The following is a 19,726-nucleotide window of genomic DNA, read 5'->3' as shown; positions in this document are numbered from 1 at the left end:
TTTTCATGTATTATACTTTTGTTTTGATTTCACATATTGTTGCTTTTCACTTTAGTTTAAACTTATCCAAACTTGACAGTCACGCATCTGTTTTCATAGGCTATCATATGTACGCTTCAGCTTTTCTCTGATGTATAATATGGGTTATAGGTGAGTCGAAATCGTTTATTTAAATAAATAAAAAACTTGCTGAGGTTGAACCAGAACATAATAAAACCTAGACACTTTGCTTGCTTAAAGTCGTTATGTATGTAAATGTAAACACCAGTTTGAGTGTAATATTGATCAGTTGAAAAACAGTGTGCGGTAGTAATATGAAAATGTATACACTGAAGTCAATAAATGTTTGTACATTTGGCTGTAGGAGTACGAAACTTGTGTTAAGTGTTATTGATGGCTTTATAAAGTTTTCTTACTTTAATAAAAGCTTATTAAGAACAACAAAATAGAGATAAGATCTCAATAATTTCTCTCAATGTAAAGAATTCTGTTTCCTGTTATTGTTATTGTTGTGTGTCACATAGTGTAAGTCCACCGTTTTATTACAGATTTTGCTAATGGGATTTTCTAAAATCACAACATATCTCTTGGTTGAATGTATCTTCAGAGGAGTGAACAACGTTCGACCTTCTTCGGTCACCCCTCTACGTAAAAAAATAAAATGAAAACATTCTCAACCCAAACGAGCCGTTTTTACATATATATTTCTCTACAAGTGGGTTTTCTCGACATCACTGATAAAGTTGAATGATTGGTTCTTTCGGATATAATAATAAAAATAAGGTTGTTTGATTGGTTATTTTGGATATTCACGAAAAACTACATAAGGGCTACCTACGCAACCCATCCATAATTTTAAACTGATATTCCACTAGTAGGTGGAATTCCACAATCGCTGTTGTAATGTATTCCTGGTCCCTAAAGTTGTTTTGCGGCAACAGGCCGTAATTCTTGTAATCTCGGATTCACAATCCGGTGCGCAAAGTACAGGCCACGCGTAAACCTTGTAATCTCAGATTCACAATCCGGTGCACAAACTACAGGCCACATACAAACCTTTTAATCTCGGATTCTCAATTTGGTATGCAAACTACAGGTCACGCTAGACCGAGAAAACAAAGAATATAAGAATACTTTTGTGGAAATGTGATCGTTAAATTGCGTATATTCATTTAAGTGATTGGTGCAATTATCTAAAATAATATAAATTAGTTTTATGTTGTACAGGAAAAGCTGTTTGGTTTGTTGTTTCTTTAATTTGTTTTCTACTGTGGACATTAAATACTTGTTGAAGGACAGTGTTTGGTAAAATTTCTCGAGAGGTAACCAAGGAAATGTTTCAGAAAACGTAACTTTACACATAACTCATTTTAAGTTATTATTCTCCAAGATAAAATAAATACACAAGTTGGAGTTTAATAATTTTCCAAATTAGTTTCTTTAGTCGTGGTTCAGTCAAACACCTGAGCTGCAAAATATGTTTTCATGCTTAAACGTAAACAAAGCTAATTGAAAGTAGAAGCTGATTCAAGATCATTTAATCCATAATGAGCCTAATCAGAAGAGTATTCATTGATTACTGTGTATTATATTGCTTCATTAACTTAAGCACTAAATTTGTAGAATAAAACCGTTAAGTAGAGAGTAATTTTTCAGACATGCGTTCATTTAAGATTATCTAAGGCGAAGGTCAAACATTAAAGAGTGCTTACATTACAATGCACAAAACAGACACATAGATGCATAGTGCTTACTTTATGATGGACGAAACAGACACACATGTAAAATGCTTATGCTATGACTGACGATAAAGACATACATTTATAATGTGCCTACATTATGATGGAGGAAACTAGACACAGTTCGAAGTGCTTACGTTATTAAGGACTTAACAGACACACGTATAAGTTGCTTATGTTATCGTGGCCGAAACAGACAGACTATGATGGATAAAAATAAACATTGATATAAAATGCTTATATTATGATGGAGAAACAGACACATGAAATAAAGAACTAAAATAAGTTAATGCTAAAATAGAAACGATTTGAGAAATTAATTGCGTGAGTTCCTTTATTGGCAATGTGAGACAAAAGTTACAAATTTATAATTTCCAGGAACACTTTACATTTATCATTTGAAGGAAACATTTTTGATACGGTTATTCAAAGTAGCTGAACAGCCGATAACATTAAAAACAGTAATAACAAAATCTCTTAATAAAACAAATCTTCTATTACAAATATATGTCTCTAGGGAATAGATTAAACTACGAGTAAGAACTGATTATTGGAACAAAGGAAACATAATATATTATTTTCTGGGATTTATAAAGCCTTGTCTTTATCAGTAAAATAGGGCAACAAGAGCTTATTGAATCAAGCGCTTGTATGGCTTTTCGTTTCCGATGAGGTGAGTTTTCTGTCTTTATGTTATATGACTCTAGATGTAATAAATACCACTGGCGTCAGCACTGGCCTATAAATGCAAGGATGCAGCTGTAGGGATTATAAATGTTTAACTGGTACACTAATGCCAATAATTCTGCTTCATACCTAATTGTTAGAATGCTTAGTAAATTTATTTCGATCAAATAATGTTGTGGTGTCATAACCTTGCATTTATATTTTTCCTAATTTATGTTTTCTAATTTTTAGAAAACAAACCTTATTCGGTAAAGATATTGTATATCCCCACTCGTCTCTGCATTCTTGTAAATATAATATTAACAAATAGTCTAGAAGTTCGTTTGTTTTTGAATTTCGCGCATAGCTACAGAAAGGCTATCTATGCTAGCCGTCCCTAATTTATCAGGGTAAGACTAGAGGGAAGGCAACTAGCCATTATCACCCACCGCTAACTCTTGGGTTACTATTTTACCAAAGAATAAGGGGATTGACAGTCACATTATAACGCCCCCACGGCTGAAAGTGCGAGCATCTTTGGTGCGACGGGGATTCGAACGGAGATTACGAGTCAAACGCCTTAACCCGCTGACCATGCCGGGCCTTTTATAAGGATAAGCAAAATGTTACTATGTAATTCTCAATTACGTTTTTTTTGTTCTTTTTGAGACTTCATTCTGAACATTCACTTCTGCGTAATGCTAACTAGTGAGTAAAATTAACAGAGCTGTTAATAGTGTAGCACACGACTCACAAAAAATGCAAACGCAATATGTTTGATTTAAAGCTATTAAGTTATTTGTTAACAGCTTTATTTTACTCATATATATTTATATCCCGCGAGGGCTGGTATTTTATTATCAAGCAAAGTAATAAACCAAAATACATGTGAAAGATGTCTGAATTCATCATAATATGAAAAGTACCTAAGCCTATATCTGAATAAATGTATGAACTTTGGGACGTGTAGTGATTATTTTAGTTGCTGCTCATTACTTAATAGAAACAGCTGTTGCATAAATATTTTTTTACAAAAAAAATAGTATTTGCGCAATAATCTTTAACTTTATAACTTTTCAAAATGTTACACCTTTTTATTGTCTCCGAAGCTCTGTTTTGCTCACAACTATTTTGCTGACGTTTCTACTGTATTTTTATTTTATACAGACTATGGCTAACATTTCTTATTGAATATAAATGAAATTAAAATATCTAGCATCCATTTTATACTAATATCATTCTATACATTTTAACCTTGAGAACCTATGTATTGTATCAACGTAACTGTCAGACATATTCAACACTAGCTCTTTACTTATTAAAGAAATTGCGGCAGGATATAGAATACGCTGTCGTATTTTTAACGTCATCTTACCCTTCTAATTTTGTGCATCTCAAGTATGTATATGCATTTAGAAAATTTTAAAGTAACCAAATAAACCCTTTTTAACCTAATATTTCTCGAAGTTCTACAGATTATTCCATAGTCAGTCACCACCTTGTATTATAGATCTGTTTATGTAATTGATCGATATTTGGATTATTATTTTCACTTGTTTGTGCGTGTGAGTTTCAATATTATACGTTGCCGAGTTGCATAAATTCTTGCCTAGATGTCTTTTGGTTGACCTTAAATTGCACATAACTCTTTTTTGAATGCAAGTCTTTTTTAAAATGTAGCCTAGTATGTAATTTACCTTGTGTTTATATATATGTCTCTCTATCTGACCCCCTCCAAATGGCACAGCTGTATGTCTGCGGAATCATACCACTAGAAACCGGGTTTCGATACCCGTGGTGGGCGGAGCGTAGATAGCCCGTTGTATAGCTTTGTGCTTCATTCCAAACAAAGAAGAAATGTATACGTATATGTTATATATGTATACATACATACATACACACAAAGTATGCAGATTCTTGCATACTTCATATTAAATAAAATGATTTTGGATCTTCATCACGTTGCTGAGGTTCATGTTGCCACGCCCATGTTCTGTATGACCACAATATATCTTGACAATACCCCTGCAGCGTAATTTCAATTGCAAAAAGTACAATTGTAAAGGGTTCAAATTTCGAAAAACACCAATCCTCCTGCTTGCTTTTCATAATTCACCTAGAGTACGAGGATGACAGTTTTCTAAGTCCCATTCCAACAGGTCGCATAGAAATGAACAGACCTACGTCTGACGACTTTACAGGTATGCCATAGTACGGAATACTATAATTATCCGTTTCACTCTCGAGCTGTTTCTGGTATGATCCTGTGATACATTGGCCTCTTTTCCGTACAAATCGCCTTCCAGTGGCTCAGCAGTAAGTCTCAAGAATTATGACGCTAAAATACGAACGTTCGATACCCGTGGTTGGGAAAGTACAGATAGCTTTGTGTAGCTTTGAAGGTAACGACAAACATCCCATTCAAAGCCAGTATTTCAGAGTCGTACACAAAGTTCAGAACATTAGTTTAGTAGTAAGCAAATTTTGCTATGACTTTTGTATCCACTCTCCTGATCTCTAAGTGTCCTCCCAGTCTTCAGTAATGAAGACAATGATTCCCTTAAAATAGTTTCGTGACATGACGGGTAGCAAACTACACGAGACTTGTTGCATTTATAAAAGTAAACTCACTTTACTTGTAGGGTCACCATGTAAGGCTTTTTTTTCAGCTAAGTATTCTTTACAAGTCACCGAAACAACTTGTGTGCACGTGATATGTGTTGCTTTATCAGATATATTTAATGATTATTTTGATGATTTTGTCTAAAACATGTAGACGGTTTATGCCACTGACCTGTTACAAGACAGCACACTTTGCTTACCATGTTTGAGGTACGACTTGTTGCACGTCTTTCTCTGAATGGTCCTTCTACACTAACTTGATCTATATTTTTTTGTTTTCCGATGATATTAAGTACAAATGATACCCCCGTCTTGTAAATAAAAGTGTCCAATTTGCGAAAATCTTTATGACCTGAGTGTGTGAATATTTTAGATTAAAAAGGGTTATTATATACCCTTCACAAATGCGATTCATTTTCGGTTGCATCACAATATCTACAAAATACAAAACAATGTCAAAATATACTTCAATTACATTTTATTCCATCGATGTCTTAAATAGGCTGTGTTTATCAAGTAACTTGTTGATTTGATTATTCAAAATAATTTTAATATAACTTACTTATGCCCGGCATTGCCAGGTGGTTAAGGATCTCGACTCGTAAGTTGAGGATCGCGGGTTTTGAATCCAGGTTACACCACACATGTTCACCCTTTCAGCCGTGTGGGCGTTATAATGTGACGATCAATCCCACTATTCGTTAGTAAAAGAGAAGTTTAGGAGTTGGCGGTGAGTGGTGATGACTAGCTCCCTTCCCTCTAGTCTTATACTGCTAAATTAGAGAGGGCTAGCGCAGAGAGCCCTCGTGTAGCTTTGCGCGAAACTCAAACCAAATATAACTTACTCAACCCTCTGTTTGATCCTTTATTATATACCGTTCATATTTCGTATTGTAAAAATCACATTTCCTAAGTACATCATGATCGGACGGTTGGTGCTGTTAACTGGCAATATTTCCTTCGAATTTTTTAGTTCAAACTTAAAGAAGGCTAGTGCAAATGTTATTTTTTAGTTCAAATTTAAAGAAGGCTAGTGCAAATGTTATTTTTTTAGTTCAAACTTAAAGAAGGCTAGTACAAATGTTATTTTTTCAGTTCAAACTTAAAGAAGGTTAGTACAAATGTTATTTTTTCAGTTCAAACTTAAAGAAGGTTAGTACAAATGTTATTTTTTAATTCAAACTTAAAGAAGACTAGTACAAATGTTATTTCTGTAGTCTTGCACGAATATCAGAAAACAAATTTTTATACGGTCGTGCCATTCAATTAGTAATAACTAGATATAACATATGAACGTAATGAAGACAAAAATTTTAGCAGATTGGTTGTGGAAACACAGGTCATCGATGTTTCTATCAGTCATTACAGTTTACTCGACGTTTCTGTCACGAACAACAGACAACCGTTTGCAAAACTGACATCAGTCTCAAGTTTGTTTTGAAAAAAAAACCAAAAAAAAACTAATAAACGACGCAAGTCATTAAAGTATATACCGCTGAGTAACTTGTGTAGGCAGTAGTTTTTTTATGTTGTTAGATTGAACTTCGTTAAAACTTTACTCAAATAATGAGGCGAAAAGCTGAGCATGACATTGTTTGTAAATATTGACTATCGTGTACTGCTGAAGAAATAACTGATGAATATTAATTACGAAGAGGACCCTTTTATCGATCAGTGTTTTATATTTCGTATCAGTAGCACATAACTGACATACTAACGTTTTGGAACACAGTTTTTCTAAATATTTGTTGTCTCAAAAAATGTCCATTAATAATATCCGACATTGTATGTAGCATATGCAAATAATGTAAAGTTCAATATTATTTTTAGTAAATCATAGTGATTTTAGCAGCTTATGTCTTTTTGAAATGATGAAATATAAGTCTTTTGAGGTGTCTTGGAAGCTTTAGTTTTATTTCCGTCCAACTTTCGTACATGCGATATACTTAGCTTCTATTTCCCTGGAAAGTCTGAATTTCGCGCAAAGCTACGCGAAGGATATCTGCGTTAGCCGTCCGTAATTTAGTAGTGTAAGGGAAGGTAGTTAGTCATCGCAACCCACTGCCAACTCTTGGACTACTCTTTAACCAATGAACAGTAGGATTGATCTCACGTTATAGCGCCCCCACGGCTGAAAGGACGAGCATGTTTGATGTGATGGGAATTCGAACTCGCGACCCTTACGAGCCGCGTGCCTTAACCACCTGGCCATGCCAGGCCTCCCTGGAAAGAAAATACAGATAGTACTAAATTTATAGGTGGGAATTATAATATTACTTCCATTATGATTTGTTTTCGCAATGAAAGAGAAATACTAAAAATAAGGTGTGGTTTTGTATCTGCAGATAAAGAATACGTAATTTATTTATTTTTGTAAAGCTATCTGTTAAAAAATAACGAATATTGAAAAATATTTACAAAAGTAATAGAACCCAGGAAGTGAAGCTGCAGAAGTAACCGTTACTATTTCATAAAAAAACAACTACTAATTTGTTTTTGTTTTGCCATTAGTGCATTTGGTATTATCCAATTCTTGCCAATTCACCATGTTACAATAATGCAATTATGTATTGGCTCAATAAACGACATCAAACAGAAACTCAAATCTCTGATATATTACTTGGATCAACGAGGTAGAATTACGGGTGTGGACTAAAAAAAATAAATTAGAGAAATAGCAGAGATATATGAAACTGATGCTAGAAATACGTCGAGTTATGTAAGGCAGTTAGAAACAGGAAGCTTGAATACAGAAATAAAAAGTGTGAAAAGAATTGGTGATATGTTTTAAGAGAAACAAGAAAAAAAGGTTACTTCAAATGTTTAATGGAAATAATAGAAATAATAAAAGGTTATTGAGAATGATACGAACATTGGAAGGTGTTGGAGGTACAGAAATATTGAAAAAATAATTGAAGATCATATGGATATAAGAGATATGAAAACGAAAGTAGAAGAAATACTAAAGATATATGAATAACAAAATTCCCAATAACATTGATGTGCAATAGGACAATCTGTTTATAGTTCATATTACAAAATGATAGAATAAGAAATAGGAGAGAAACAATACTTCGATAACAAAAAATATGTAAAATAGATTATGAGCAAAATTTAGATGCAGAGATATTCAAAGAAGATAGAAAAATAAAGAGGCCAAGAAATTCGGAAATATATAGAATATAAGGAAAGAAGAAGAGACAGTTCTTGTTCTTCTTAACGTTGTATGTCAGTAAACTTGCTACTGATCCGCCGGAGTAGAGAGGCAATATAATTTGTATGAGAGTATAAAAGATGCAAGAAATGAGAAATTAAGAAAATGTTAACACATTGAAGAAGAATGAATTTAACAAGCAAGAAATGTGCGAGAATATTGAGGAGTTTATACATAACGAAGATAAGAACTGAAATAGTAAGATATATAAATATAAATGAATGTGTAGGAAGAAGTAGACATAGCATTAAATTTGACGGAAGATGCGTGTTAAGAGAATAAAGAAAATCACATGATGAAATACTATAGAGATTTATGTATCCTTTCTTAAGGAGAAAATTATTCGAGGAAAACTAGATTCATTCATTCTTTCATGTACTCAGCAAATAGCCCGATGTGGCTTTGCTATAAGAAAACATACACACAATCTTTTCATGTAATAACTCATTTGTTTTAAATGGCCCGTGAAAGACTTGTTTGTTTGTTTTTGAATTTCGCACAAGCTACTCGAGGGCTATCTGTGCTAGCCGTCCCTAATTTAGCAGTGTAAGACTAGAGAGAAGGCAGCTAGTCATCACCACCCACCGATAACTCTTGGGCTACTCTTTTACCAACGAATAGTGGGATTGACCATCACATTATAACGCCCCCACGGCTGAAAGGGCGAGCATGTTTGGCGCGACGGGGATGCGAACCCGCGACCCTCAGATTACGAGTCGCACGCCTTAACGCGCTAGGCCATGCCAGGCCCCCCGAAAAAGACAAACATTAAATTATAAAAAAGCTGATGCAAAAAGTTGAAATACGTTTTTATAATTACAAAATAAATAGATGTTTTTAAGGCCCAGTATGACCAGGCATTTAGGGCGCTTGACCTGTAATTTGAGGGTCAAGAGCTCGAATCCCTGTCATATTAAACATGCTTGCCCTTTCAGTCATGGGGGCGTTATTAAGTTACAGTCAATTGCAGTATTTCTTGGTAAAAGACAACTCAAGAGTTGGTGGGGGGGTGATGACTAGCTGTTTTCCCTCTAATTTTACACTGCAAAATTACACCACGTTTGTCGCAGATAGCTCTCGTGTAGCTTTGCACGAAATTCAAAACGAAAAATTCTTGGTTTTACAGTATATGTCCTTGTTCACTAGATCCAGAAATTGTAAAAAGCTGTTGTGAAAAACTAATGAAATACCTGTTTGTATATTACAACATAAAATGCACGTTGTTGTTGTTTTACATTATACGTCTTTGTCTATTAAATCTACAAACAGCGAACATAATATTCTCAGATAAAACAATCTTTACTATGGTAAAAGCAAACCATGAAACTATTAAAAAAGCTTATGTGAAGATCTAGGAGCTTACACGTGCGTGATAGGAGTGGGATGGGAAAAATCTCTTAAACCTTTATACCTCTATTCACTTATCTTTTTCTACAGCATCGTCTTTCTCTGTCGACATGCAGTGGTTTTGTGGAATTAAACATCAAGTAAAGAAGGCCGGAAACTTCTCAATAATAGTCGTTCTAATCTTTTATAATCAATTTTAGAAATTTCTTCGTTATTTGTATTGTTTCCTCATTTCTAGTGAAGCAGTAAATCACTGGCAACTTTGAAAATAGCAGCAATAAACATTGTGGCAGAGCTCGTAAGGTTGACCGTACACGTGACAAAGCTAAGATGTTTGAACATGGACACAACAAAACACAACTGGCTGTCTATGGATACGGCTAGAAATTCATCAGGCTGACAGAAGAGCTTATACGAAAGGAAGTATGTCAAAAACAATGTTATGTTGTTTGAAATACACATCGGATTCTTAGACATAGTAGTTTGTTTGTTTGTTTTGGAATTTCGCACAAAGCTACTCGAAGGCTGTCTGTGCTAGCCGTCCCTAATTTTGCAGTGTAAGACTAGAGGGAAGGCAGCTAGTCATCACCACCCACCGCCAACTCTTGGGCTACTCTTTTACCAACGAATAGTGGGATTGACCGTCACATTATACGCCCTCACGGCTGGGAGGGCGAGCATGTTTAGCGCGACGCGGGCGCGAACCCGCGACCCTCAGATTACGAGTCGCACACCTTACGCGCTTGGCCATGCCAGGCCCCACATAGTAGTTACAGCAAGATATTTGATATCATTGCTGATGTTGGAAAGTATTATATAAAAAGCGAAATACTTTGAAACGTGAAATCACATTTCAAAATGTTTTGCCCCTAACTAGTCCAGCGGTATGTCTCCGGATTTACAACGCTACAATCAGGGGTTCGAGCAGATAGCCCGATGTGGCTTTGCTATAAGAATAACACAAACACACACAAATTGTTTTGATTGATAGGTGACACATTCCCAACGTTTTTTCACTAAATTAATTATAAGTTAAACCTAATATTATGTTGTTAAACTAGGAAGGCTGTCTTAAAGGGCCGGAGTTCCGAACAAAAACTCCTGTAGTAAAATACTGTTGTATTTATCTAACCACTGCTACCACGTGCTTGTTATTTTAAAGAAATGTACGTAAACAAGTCCATAAAGTTTTTATGGGAATACGAGACTGTATCTCTTAAAAACCAAGTTCTTACAGTCTTGAAATTTAACGACCATATTGTACTGAAACTAATTACATTACATCTAGGACTAAATCTCTGTTCTCCTTATAGTAAAAAACGTTCCTGGTCAAGAGTTTTATCATTCAGTGACTAGTAAATTTATCCAAGAACTGTAAAACTTATATTATAAATATATATTTATTCGAAATATATACTTAAAATATTTTTCATTAAAGGTTATGTTTTTATCTCAGAAACCGATTAAAATTTTTTATTTTTTGAAATATCTGACGGATACTTAATCTGATGCGAAATTTGATGACTATCCATTTTTCATTATTACTAAAAGAAGAGCCTCTCCAGTGGCTCAATGAAAAGTCTGAAGGCTTATAACGCTAAAATTTTGGTTTCGATCCCATGATAAGCACACAACAAACTGCCCATTGTGTAGCTTTGTGCTTAACAGTAAGACAACAAACTAACCTACGAATCTCGCATTTTCACGAAATATCAAGATCCTCAATATTGTGCAAATTTTGAAACAAACAGAAGACATTGTGAGTAATATTATTCAAATAGGAGTGACACTTTAATATCTGTGTAAAAAAAAACCCAAGAAGGAATTATAGAAAAAATACATCTAGATCTAGGATCTGAGTTCTTAGATCTCCAGTTTTACGGTTGTTCCATACTTCTTTATTAGACACATCGTGGCTTTCATCTCGGAAAGAATCAGAACAATTTACATTGTTATGAATAAGCAACTCGTATTTCTCGACTGTGAAAAATATGGATCTATGGTACTCTTGCCAAAAATATCTTTTTTTTTTTGTCTATCAAAAAAACGACTCCAAGAACTACGAGTTAGAACTGATTTTTTTTAATGTTCTTAGAAATATTTGAATTAGTGCAATGTCACAGTACCAAAATTATACATTTAGGAGGGGAAGAGGAGACACAACCTTCTATATTTATAGAAGCGTTGCATGCATCCTCCAGCTGTCGCTAGCATCAACCATGTAATCTTTTCTTGAAACAGATGGTTTGCTTGTTTTGCATGAAATTATCGATAAACACGTGCATAGTTCTTCGATGGCTGGTTATACCATTATCATACTGGGATTGAAAGGCTAAAACAAGCTAGTGTTTAACATTTAAATTGCACATTCAATTTTTATATTTCAATTTCCATATGAATTCAAATGTAATGCTAAATATACACTGCAAATACATGTACTTCTCGTGGACAACGTAGAAAGTGACAATTTACTGAGTTAACAAAAGTGGATTCCATCTACAGTTTGAGATAAATTGCTTTCAATTTTGGGTTTGCTTTCGCACATTCTATGTTATTGGAAGTCATTGAAACACAACAGACTAAACCGCTTTAAAAGATTAAAATCTAAAGCGATTTTTGTTTTATATTGTATATAACAAGGATAAAAGTCAAAACGAAGCTAATACGACACATAATTCAGTAGATGTCTTCAAAACTAATGGATATGTGCACGAACCTGCTCTCGGAAGGAATCTTCATTTTGCAGAAATATGGATAAGATTAAAATCATCATGTTATTTACCACCTATATATATATATATATATAAAACAATAACAAAAAACACTTTCACTTGTATTGTAGTTGTATTGAATTAAGGATTACCGGAAACATCAATGCCTGTAATACAGTAATCGTAAATAGTAATACCGGAAGAAATGAATCAAAGAATAGATTAAGTCTCTAAGATATTTTTTCTTCACTGAGATGTACATTTAAATGTACAAAAAAAATCTTAACAATAATTAATATATATATTAAGTTCACGGCATCATGAATTATTGAAACACTACAGACTTTCGTCGTCTAGTATATTTATTCAGATCAACTTGCTGTTTTTACTAAGTAGAAAAACATAAAACAAAGATACTTTCAATATCAAATCGACCTAGTGATAACTTCTGAAAGTCAAATCTAATGAAACATTTCTCACAGATAGACTCAATTTCAATTCATTCTGTCAGTTCTTCGGTGTGACAGAGATGTTTTAGAGTCTTACAACGCTAAACTCCGGGTGTCGATACTCTTTTTTCGTCATAGAAACAACAGATAGTCCAATGTGACTTTGCTCTCTAACAAACATTCAATTCTTTACACGTTTAAAAGTTTGGTAAATTCTAAAGATAATCATAGACTGGTATACTATCATATTTTGTGTACTCTGTTATGAAACTAGTAATTATTTTGTATCTTTCTCTGGTCAGGTTTTTTTCCTGCAGCTCAGCAGCAATGTTGAGTGTTTATACCCTAAAAATAGGGTTTCGATACATGTATTGTACGCAGTGTAAACAGCCCATTGAGTAGTTTTTTTTTTACTTTAACGGGAACAAAAAATAAACAAAACATTTTTTCTTATACTCTTAATTCATTGTAGTCATTTTTTATATAAAACTACACATCACAGCGCAGTATTCATTAGTTTTAGATGTAGTTAGTCATTCGAAGTTAAGCTATGTATAATTACACATCATAGTGAGATATTGACAAGTTTTAGATATAGTTGGTTATTGTAAGTTATATAGAACTACACATCATAGTTAGTGAGGTATTGACAAGTTTTAGATGTAGTTGGTCATTATAAGTTATATAGAATTACACATCATAGTCAGTGAGGTATTGACGAGTTTTAAATGTTGTTGGTCATTGTAAGTTATATAAAGCTACACATCATAGTGAGGTATTGACAAGTTTTAGGTGTAGTTGGTCATTGTAAGTTAAGTTATATAGGACGACACATCATACTTATTGAAATATTGACAAATTTTAAACTTGGGTGATCATTGTAAAGTAACTTTTGGGGTCATATAAATAAATAAAGTGCTTTCACTTAACATAGTCACCCGGTGGCACAAGGGCATATCTACGGGCTTACAATGCTAGAAACCGGGTTTTCGATACCCATGGTGGTCAAAGCACAGATAACATATTGCATAGTTTTGCGCTTAACTATAAAATAAACATCTAACACAATGTTTAAGTTTACATTTTTGTTCTAGTTTTGATTCGCTTTTCAGATGGTTACAAAAATAACGTGTGATTTTTTCACCGAAATCTTGAGTTACTCTTTTACCTACGATTACTGGGATTGACCGTCATTATAACGCCCTCATGGCTGAAAGCGCGAACATAGCTGGTGTGACGGGATTCGAACCCACAACCATCAAATTGCAAGTCGATCTCCCTAACCACTTGGCCATGCTGAGCTTTCGGTTCCTTTTTACATTTTCATATAATTGTCACTCAATATACTAAATTATCTCGTGTTATTATAATTGTTGCTTCTCTTTGTGTGAGCTAAAAATAAGCTATCTAAGCTGTGCCCACTGCAAGCATTGTACTCCTATTTTTATCGTTATAAACCCTGAAGTTTACCGATGAACTACGAGGTGTGTGTGTGTTGATTCTGTATATTATGCAAAATATTAGAAATTACGTTAGTTTTTTTTTTACATATGACGTTCTTCGTATACGCACTTTTGTTTATTCATCTTTTGAAATCAGGATTTATTTTTAACAACTTCATGTTTTTGGGAATTATGTATGTGTGATAAAACTACGTAATTTAGATTTCTTGGGTATATTTATCAAAAGTGTTTTTAGCTTGCAGAAGGTTGGTCACTCTTTATTGTATGTTAAATGATTTCAACGTTATCACAATCAAACATTGCTACTTATTATCACATTTAACTTATTGTCTAAAGTAACGTATTGATGTGTCACATTTCATCTGACGTACGAAATTATTTCATAAAATTGTTAAGTTAAAAAGAAACACGCGCATCTAATTTTTGATTCAGGTTCAATGATGAGATTGCTGAGTACAATACTCAATGTTTGAGTGTCATCGTGGCAATTGTTATATATGCGTGTGTTTTCAGCCTTTTAAATTGGAAAGATATATATTACTATCCTTCAGATGTCGATATCGATTTTCGTGAATGATGAGCCACAGCTGCGGGATATAACGAACATTTGGGTGCTTATCATACTGAAATATTATGAAAGTTTTCAGGGTAAAAGCTTGATTTATGTATTTTGTATTAAATTCCACTGGAAGGTTTATTTCACGATAATTTTCTTCCTTTCTGTAGACTGGGAATGACCCCTACTGTTTCGTGGACTTCTCCGACCACCAGGCTGCTGCAGCTGCATTGCTTGCAATGAACAAGAGACACTGTTTGGGAAAGGTTTGTCGTCATCCACTTATATTTCGTGTCTTAAAAGAAGTAATAGTAACGACAGAAGAACTGTGGATTAAAGTGTCTGTTTCATCTCTGTTTGCTTCACTTTTGCTGTTCATTTGATATTGGTATTGAAATCACACAAGCACAGATCAATATCGTCACAGAAATCACAGAGCACGTTCTATTGTGACTTTTTTTTTTCTCTAGCGAGGTCTTCCATTTGGAAGTCTTCAATCATCTGGTAGCTGGCAATTAAAATCCATTAACTACCTCACTACTGTGGGAAGCGTACTTTGGATGTAGCATTATTCTTTATCTACTGAGCCCTTCCCTTGTCTTGCAAGTAATATAAAACCGGGACAAGCACTTAAAATCGATTAGGAATGTAGCTGGTTGTAAGATGCATAATTTGAGCATAGTTTAATGATTTTCTCTGTTGTAGAAAACTGGTTAGTGAAACTGTGAGATGATTAGTGGGTAAAATCAATAAGGAACTAACCATTGTTGAGTTATTAAAACATTATTTATACATTTAAATGCATTAAGTTGTAGCGCTCGAAAACTGTTTCATATAAAGTGGCTGGCGTGTCTACCTGTCAGTAAGAAATGGTTTAAAATCTACATCATGTATTTGAACTGTTTTATTAAATTCTTTTATGAAATGTAGATGGACCTTTAAAATACGTATTGCTAGTAAACCTTTGACATTTGAAAACTTAATAGTCCGTGATCCATGTTTTTTTTTTTTTCTGATACTAATAATTTATTTCTGTTTCTTAGATGTATAATATACTCAGGAGTTGCTGATATAATTACTATTTATGTTATCGTGATAGAAATCATCGGAAAACACCAAACTTTAATTTGTTTTTATTCTAAAATTTATTTACTATTATATTAAGATACAAATAACAAGGTTTAAAATTAATGTACTTTGATCTTTGTAGATATTTATGTAGATGGATAAGGCTTTTGTGTATTTGTTACACGTTTTAATGTGACCCGGCATTATAATGAAAGTCGTAACAGGAAGGCACAAAAAGTAATAAGTTGTAAGCAAAATGAATTTAATGTTGAATTCGAAAACCCGTGAGCACCAATAAATAAATCAACTGGTAAAACATAGTTAACAGAAACATTTTATTTTATATGATATCCCACGTTTTGAAATATCTCTAATTTAGGAGATTATTCTATAAAATTAGTAGTCGTGTAATATTAGAAATTTAATTGGATCTACAAAAATATTTATCTAAATTTTGTTATAATTTCTTAGAGTTTTCCTGCATACCAAGATGGCTTCAAAACATTCTATATAAAATTATTAAAGTAGATTTCCTACGTTAACGTCATCTTAATGTGAAGTAAAAATTTGAAAAGGTGAAATTGTTCATGTGTAAACAAACCATGAGACAATCCTGAACAAGGTGTATTGTATTACCCTGATTACTTCCACGGCATGTGTTTAACGTTAAATGCAGATATTTTTCTAATGAATTATCATTAACATTTTAAAAGTAGTATTAACAAAATTAATTGTTCATTATTAATATCATTACTGCGTGAATTTTGTGTTTTTTTAATCAAATCTGTGTTGTTGTTTTTTTTTCATTCTGTTGAGTCTCGATATGTTTAAAGTAATTGTCGGTTCCTTTTTAGTTTAATACATTTTTGTTAAAATGCTATATAAATTTTACTAGTACTAAAAATGGTTCTTTAGTGGAGAATAGAAGAATATTTAAATTTAATTGGCATATTAAAACCACAAGAAAATTTTCATTAACTATATGTTTGCAAGATAAATATAAACATATATAAGTTACAAAATAAAGCATAATTTTCAAGAACCTGAAAGAATAAGAAGAAAATACGTTTATTGTGTACGAACGCTGCAAACAAAACTAAGAATATGAAACAAATACCTGAAGTACAAGTGTCTTACCTTCAGGGCTGCTTAATAATTTAAATATTATGTGAAATGGCAAAGCAAAACTAGCTATAAGCAACAATGAATGTCGTTATTATAAATGCAAGCTTTTTTTTAATGACATTGTTAATTCCAAAAATAAAAAAGTATTTTTATATGGTAATTAAGTATTATATGAGCTTCGAGATAAAGGTATGTTGCAGAGTTTTAGGTGGCGATAGTGTTAAATTTAGTGAAGTAGGTGATGGATATTAAAGCTCAATATGTTAAAACATAATCTACCAGATGTGTATAATATTTTCTGCTGTTTCTCCTTTCGAACAGGAAACTTTAATATACACGAATGTACTATAAAAGAGAGCCATAACTAATATAATCCCTTATATTATCTGGGGATCGACTAATATCTAGAAAAATATATGTATAATTGTGCGAATGTCCTTAACCTCGGAGTGAATGGACATACTATTAAACTCCACTGATACTTTTCATCAGAATGTGACGCATAGCAATCAAACGAGTAATATTTAATAGACTGTAAAATGCTGTGTTAAAGTATAAGAGTATTCAGGCTTCTTCCATGTCTGTTTATGTATATTGGTTTAATCTGCGTACGCATTTTATAATTTACATTCACTTTATTTTTTTCAACTTGTTTGTCGCTGCTCTATGAACTGGAAAACTGTAGAGCATCACCATAGACGTTTTTAACGCTGGATAACACACGAACTAAGTTCGGGTATTGATTGGGAGTCGCTCTTATATACGCGATCATCCACATGCAAATACTGTCTTTTCAGTTTTAAACTCTGGTGGTTCTTACGACTTCTCGTAATGTGGTTTTGATGGAGGAAGATAACTCAGGGAAGTGGCAGCAAAATCTAAATGGATTTATCTTTGAATATGTGTGTGAAAAAAACAGTGTATTGGTCACATGATAAAAAATCGGAATTTTCTGCAAATAAGATATCGTTGGTAGTGACTGAAAAATACAAATTAAACACCGAACCTCAGTTTAGAAATAACTGGATGGAAAGATAGAAACTTATCTTTTTGGGCGATCATAACTTTGTATATAGTTCGCAATCAGCGGCTAAAAATAAAGATAAAATCGAATATTCGAATCAGTATTTGATAATGAAGAAACTGGTTTGCTCTCTCGGACAAATAATACAATTAATTTGGTTGTAATCATGGTATTGATCAGGAGTTGTGGTACATTCAGCGATACGGACTCTTCTCAGGGTAAAAAAAAATCAAGCAGTAAAGTCTTTTCTTTTGTTATTCTCTTTATTTTTCATGTTTGAAATTTGAATACGTTACGGTTAAGGCGTTTTCAACGTTCCTTGAATTTTTAATTGCGATTCAAGAGAATTATTTTGGATATTACTACAACATAATTAATATTGTGAAATGCTTTGTGATTCTTCCTCCACAACATCATATCTTTGTCAACTGTTGAATCTCATAAAGTTTTCAGTTTTGGCGGTATAGAATACTTGAAACTCGCATTAACCTCTCGCTAACAAAATAAACATATTTTAAGTGTATTAAACTTGACTGAATTACAGTTTTATCAGTTTTTAACCTGGTTTGTCTCTTTCTCGTGTTTAATACATTTATTATAAGTTTTAATGAAATTATTTTCGTGTGATATATACAGTTATTCGACACTGTTCTCTTATAATCTTCGGATTTGATATAGTATCAAGATTTCTAACTTGTCATAGAGTTAAACTTAAAAGCTCATAAATATATGTATAATTTCATGAGACATTTGAACCATTCCAAATATTTGTTTGTTTGTTGGTTTTTTGAATTTCGCACAAAAGCTACTCGAGGGCTATCTGTGCTAGCTGTCTCTAATTTAGTAGTGTAAGACTAGAGGGAAGGCAGCTAGTCATCACCACCCACCGTCAACTCTTGGGCTACTTTTTTTACCAACGAATAGTGGGATTGACCGTAACATTATAACGCCCCTACGGTTGAAAGGGCGAGCATGTTTGGCGCGAGGGAGATGCGAACCCACGATCCTCAGATTACGAATCGCACACATTCCAAATATCAATCTGTATTTGAGGTTGTGTTTTGACTGTCACATAGGTTGGGAAATATTACCAAATAAGTAAAGTTTCCCACAATATATGTATCAATCGCTACGCGGTTATCAAGTTTAGGTTTACTTTTTACATGGAATCAATAACAATCTTCACGGTGTGTTATTATTTTAGTGATTATATTTAATTTCTCAGAAAAGTATTCAATGCTTATGAATCCCAGAATATGGAATGTACAAGTTCAACAGGGAAGTATAATTACAAGTACAGTACAGGTGTATTTACTCGTACATTCCACGGTAACTTTTCGTCTGAACTAAGTTATCCCCACCCCTAAGAACTAGGAAGTTTATCTAATAGCAAAAACATAAAAACAATTGGTCTTTGAAACATAACTTCATATTGTAGTTCCTTGATCCGGTTGAACTTTGAGGGGAATGACCATAGCTTTTAGTTTCCAGTAGCCATTTAAATATTTCATATACACAACAATGTGCATGTATTTTATGTTTGGTTGTGAATTTAAGGCAACAGAAAGATTGAATATAGAGATTGAGTAACATATATTAAAACGATTTTGGGGAATCACCATTTCTTTATAGTTCATACCACCATGTTCAGTCACGATGACCATGCATGTAATTTCCATTGCCAAAGGTTTCAACATCGAGCTGTCATGTTCAAAACAGATTCCTCCTCCTCGCAATTTTTT

General features: G+C 33.3%; 1 protein-coding gene across 2 annotated transcripts in view; it reads left to right on the top strand.

Annotated features, from left to right (window-relative positions):
* LOC143252973 (nucleolysin TIAR-like) overlaps positions 1–19,726 on the top strand; it is a 226,893-nt gene that overhangs the window by 11,957 nt on the left and 195,210 nt on the right. For both annotated transcript variants that reach the window (XM_076505988.1, XM_076505954.1), the window contains exon 2: positions 14,938–15,033. In XM_076505988.1, coding sequence (XP_076362103.1) covers positions 14,938–15,033 — 96 coding nt within the window. The remainder of the gene's footprint in view (positions 1–14,937; positions 15,034–19,726) is intronic.

Source organism: Tachypleus tridentatus, chromosome 1 (assembly GCF_004210375.1).
Source record: "Tachypleus tridentatus isolate NWPU-2018 chromosome 1, ASM421037v1, whole genome shotgun sequence".
Lineage (NCBI taxonomy): Eukaryota > Metazoa > Arthropoda > Merostomata > Xiphosura > Limulidae > Tachypleus > Tachypleus tridentatus.
Note: the sequence above shows the minus strand (reverse complement) of the source record. Positions and strands in the feature narration are given on the sequence as shown.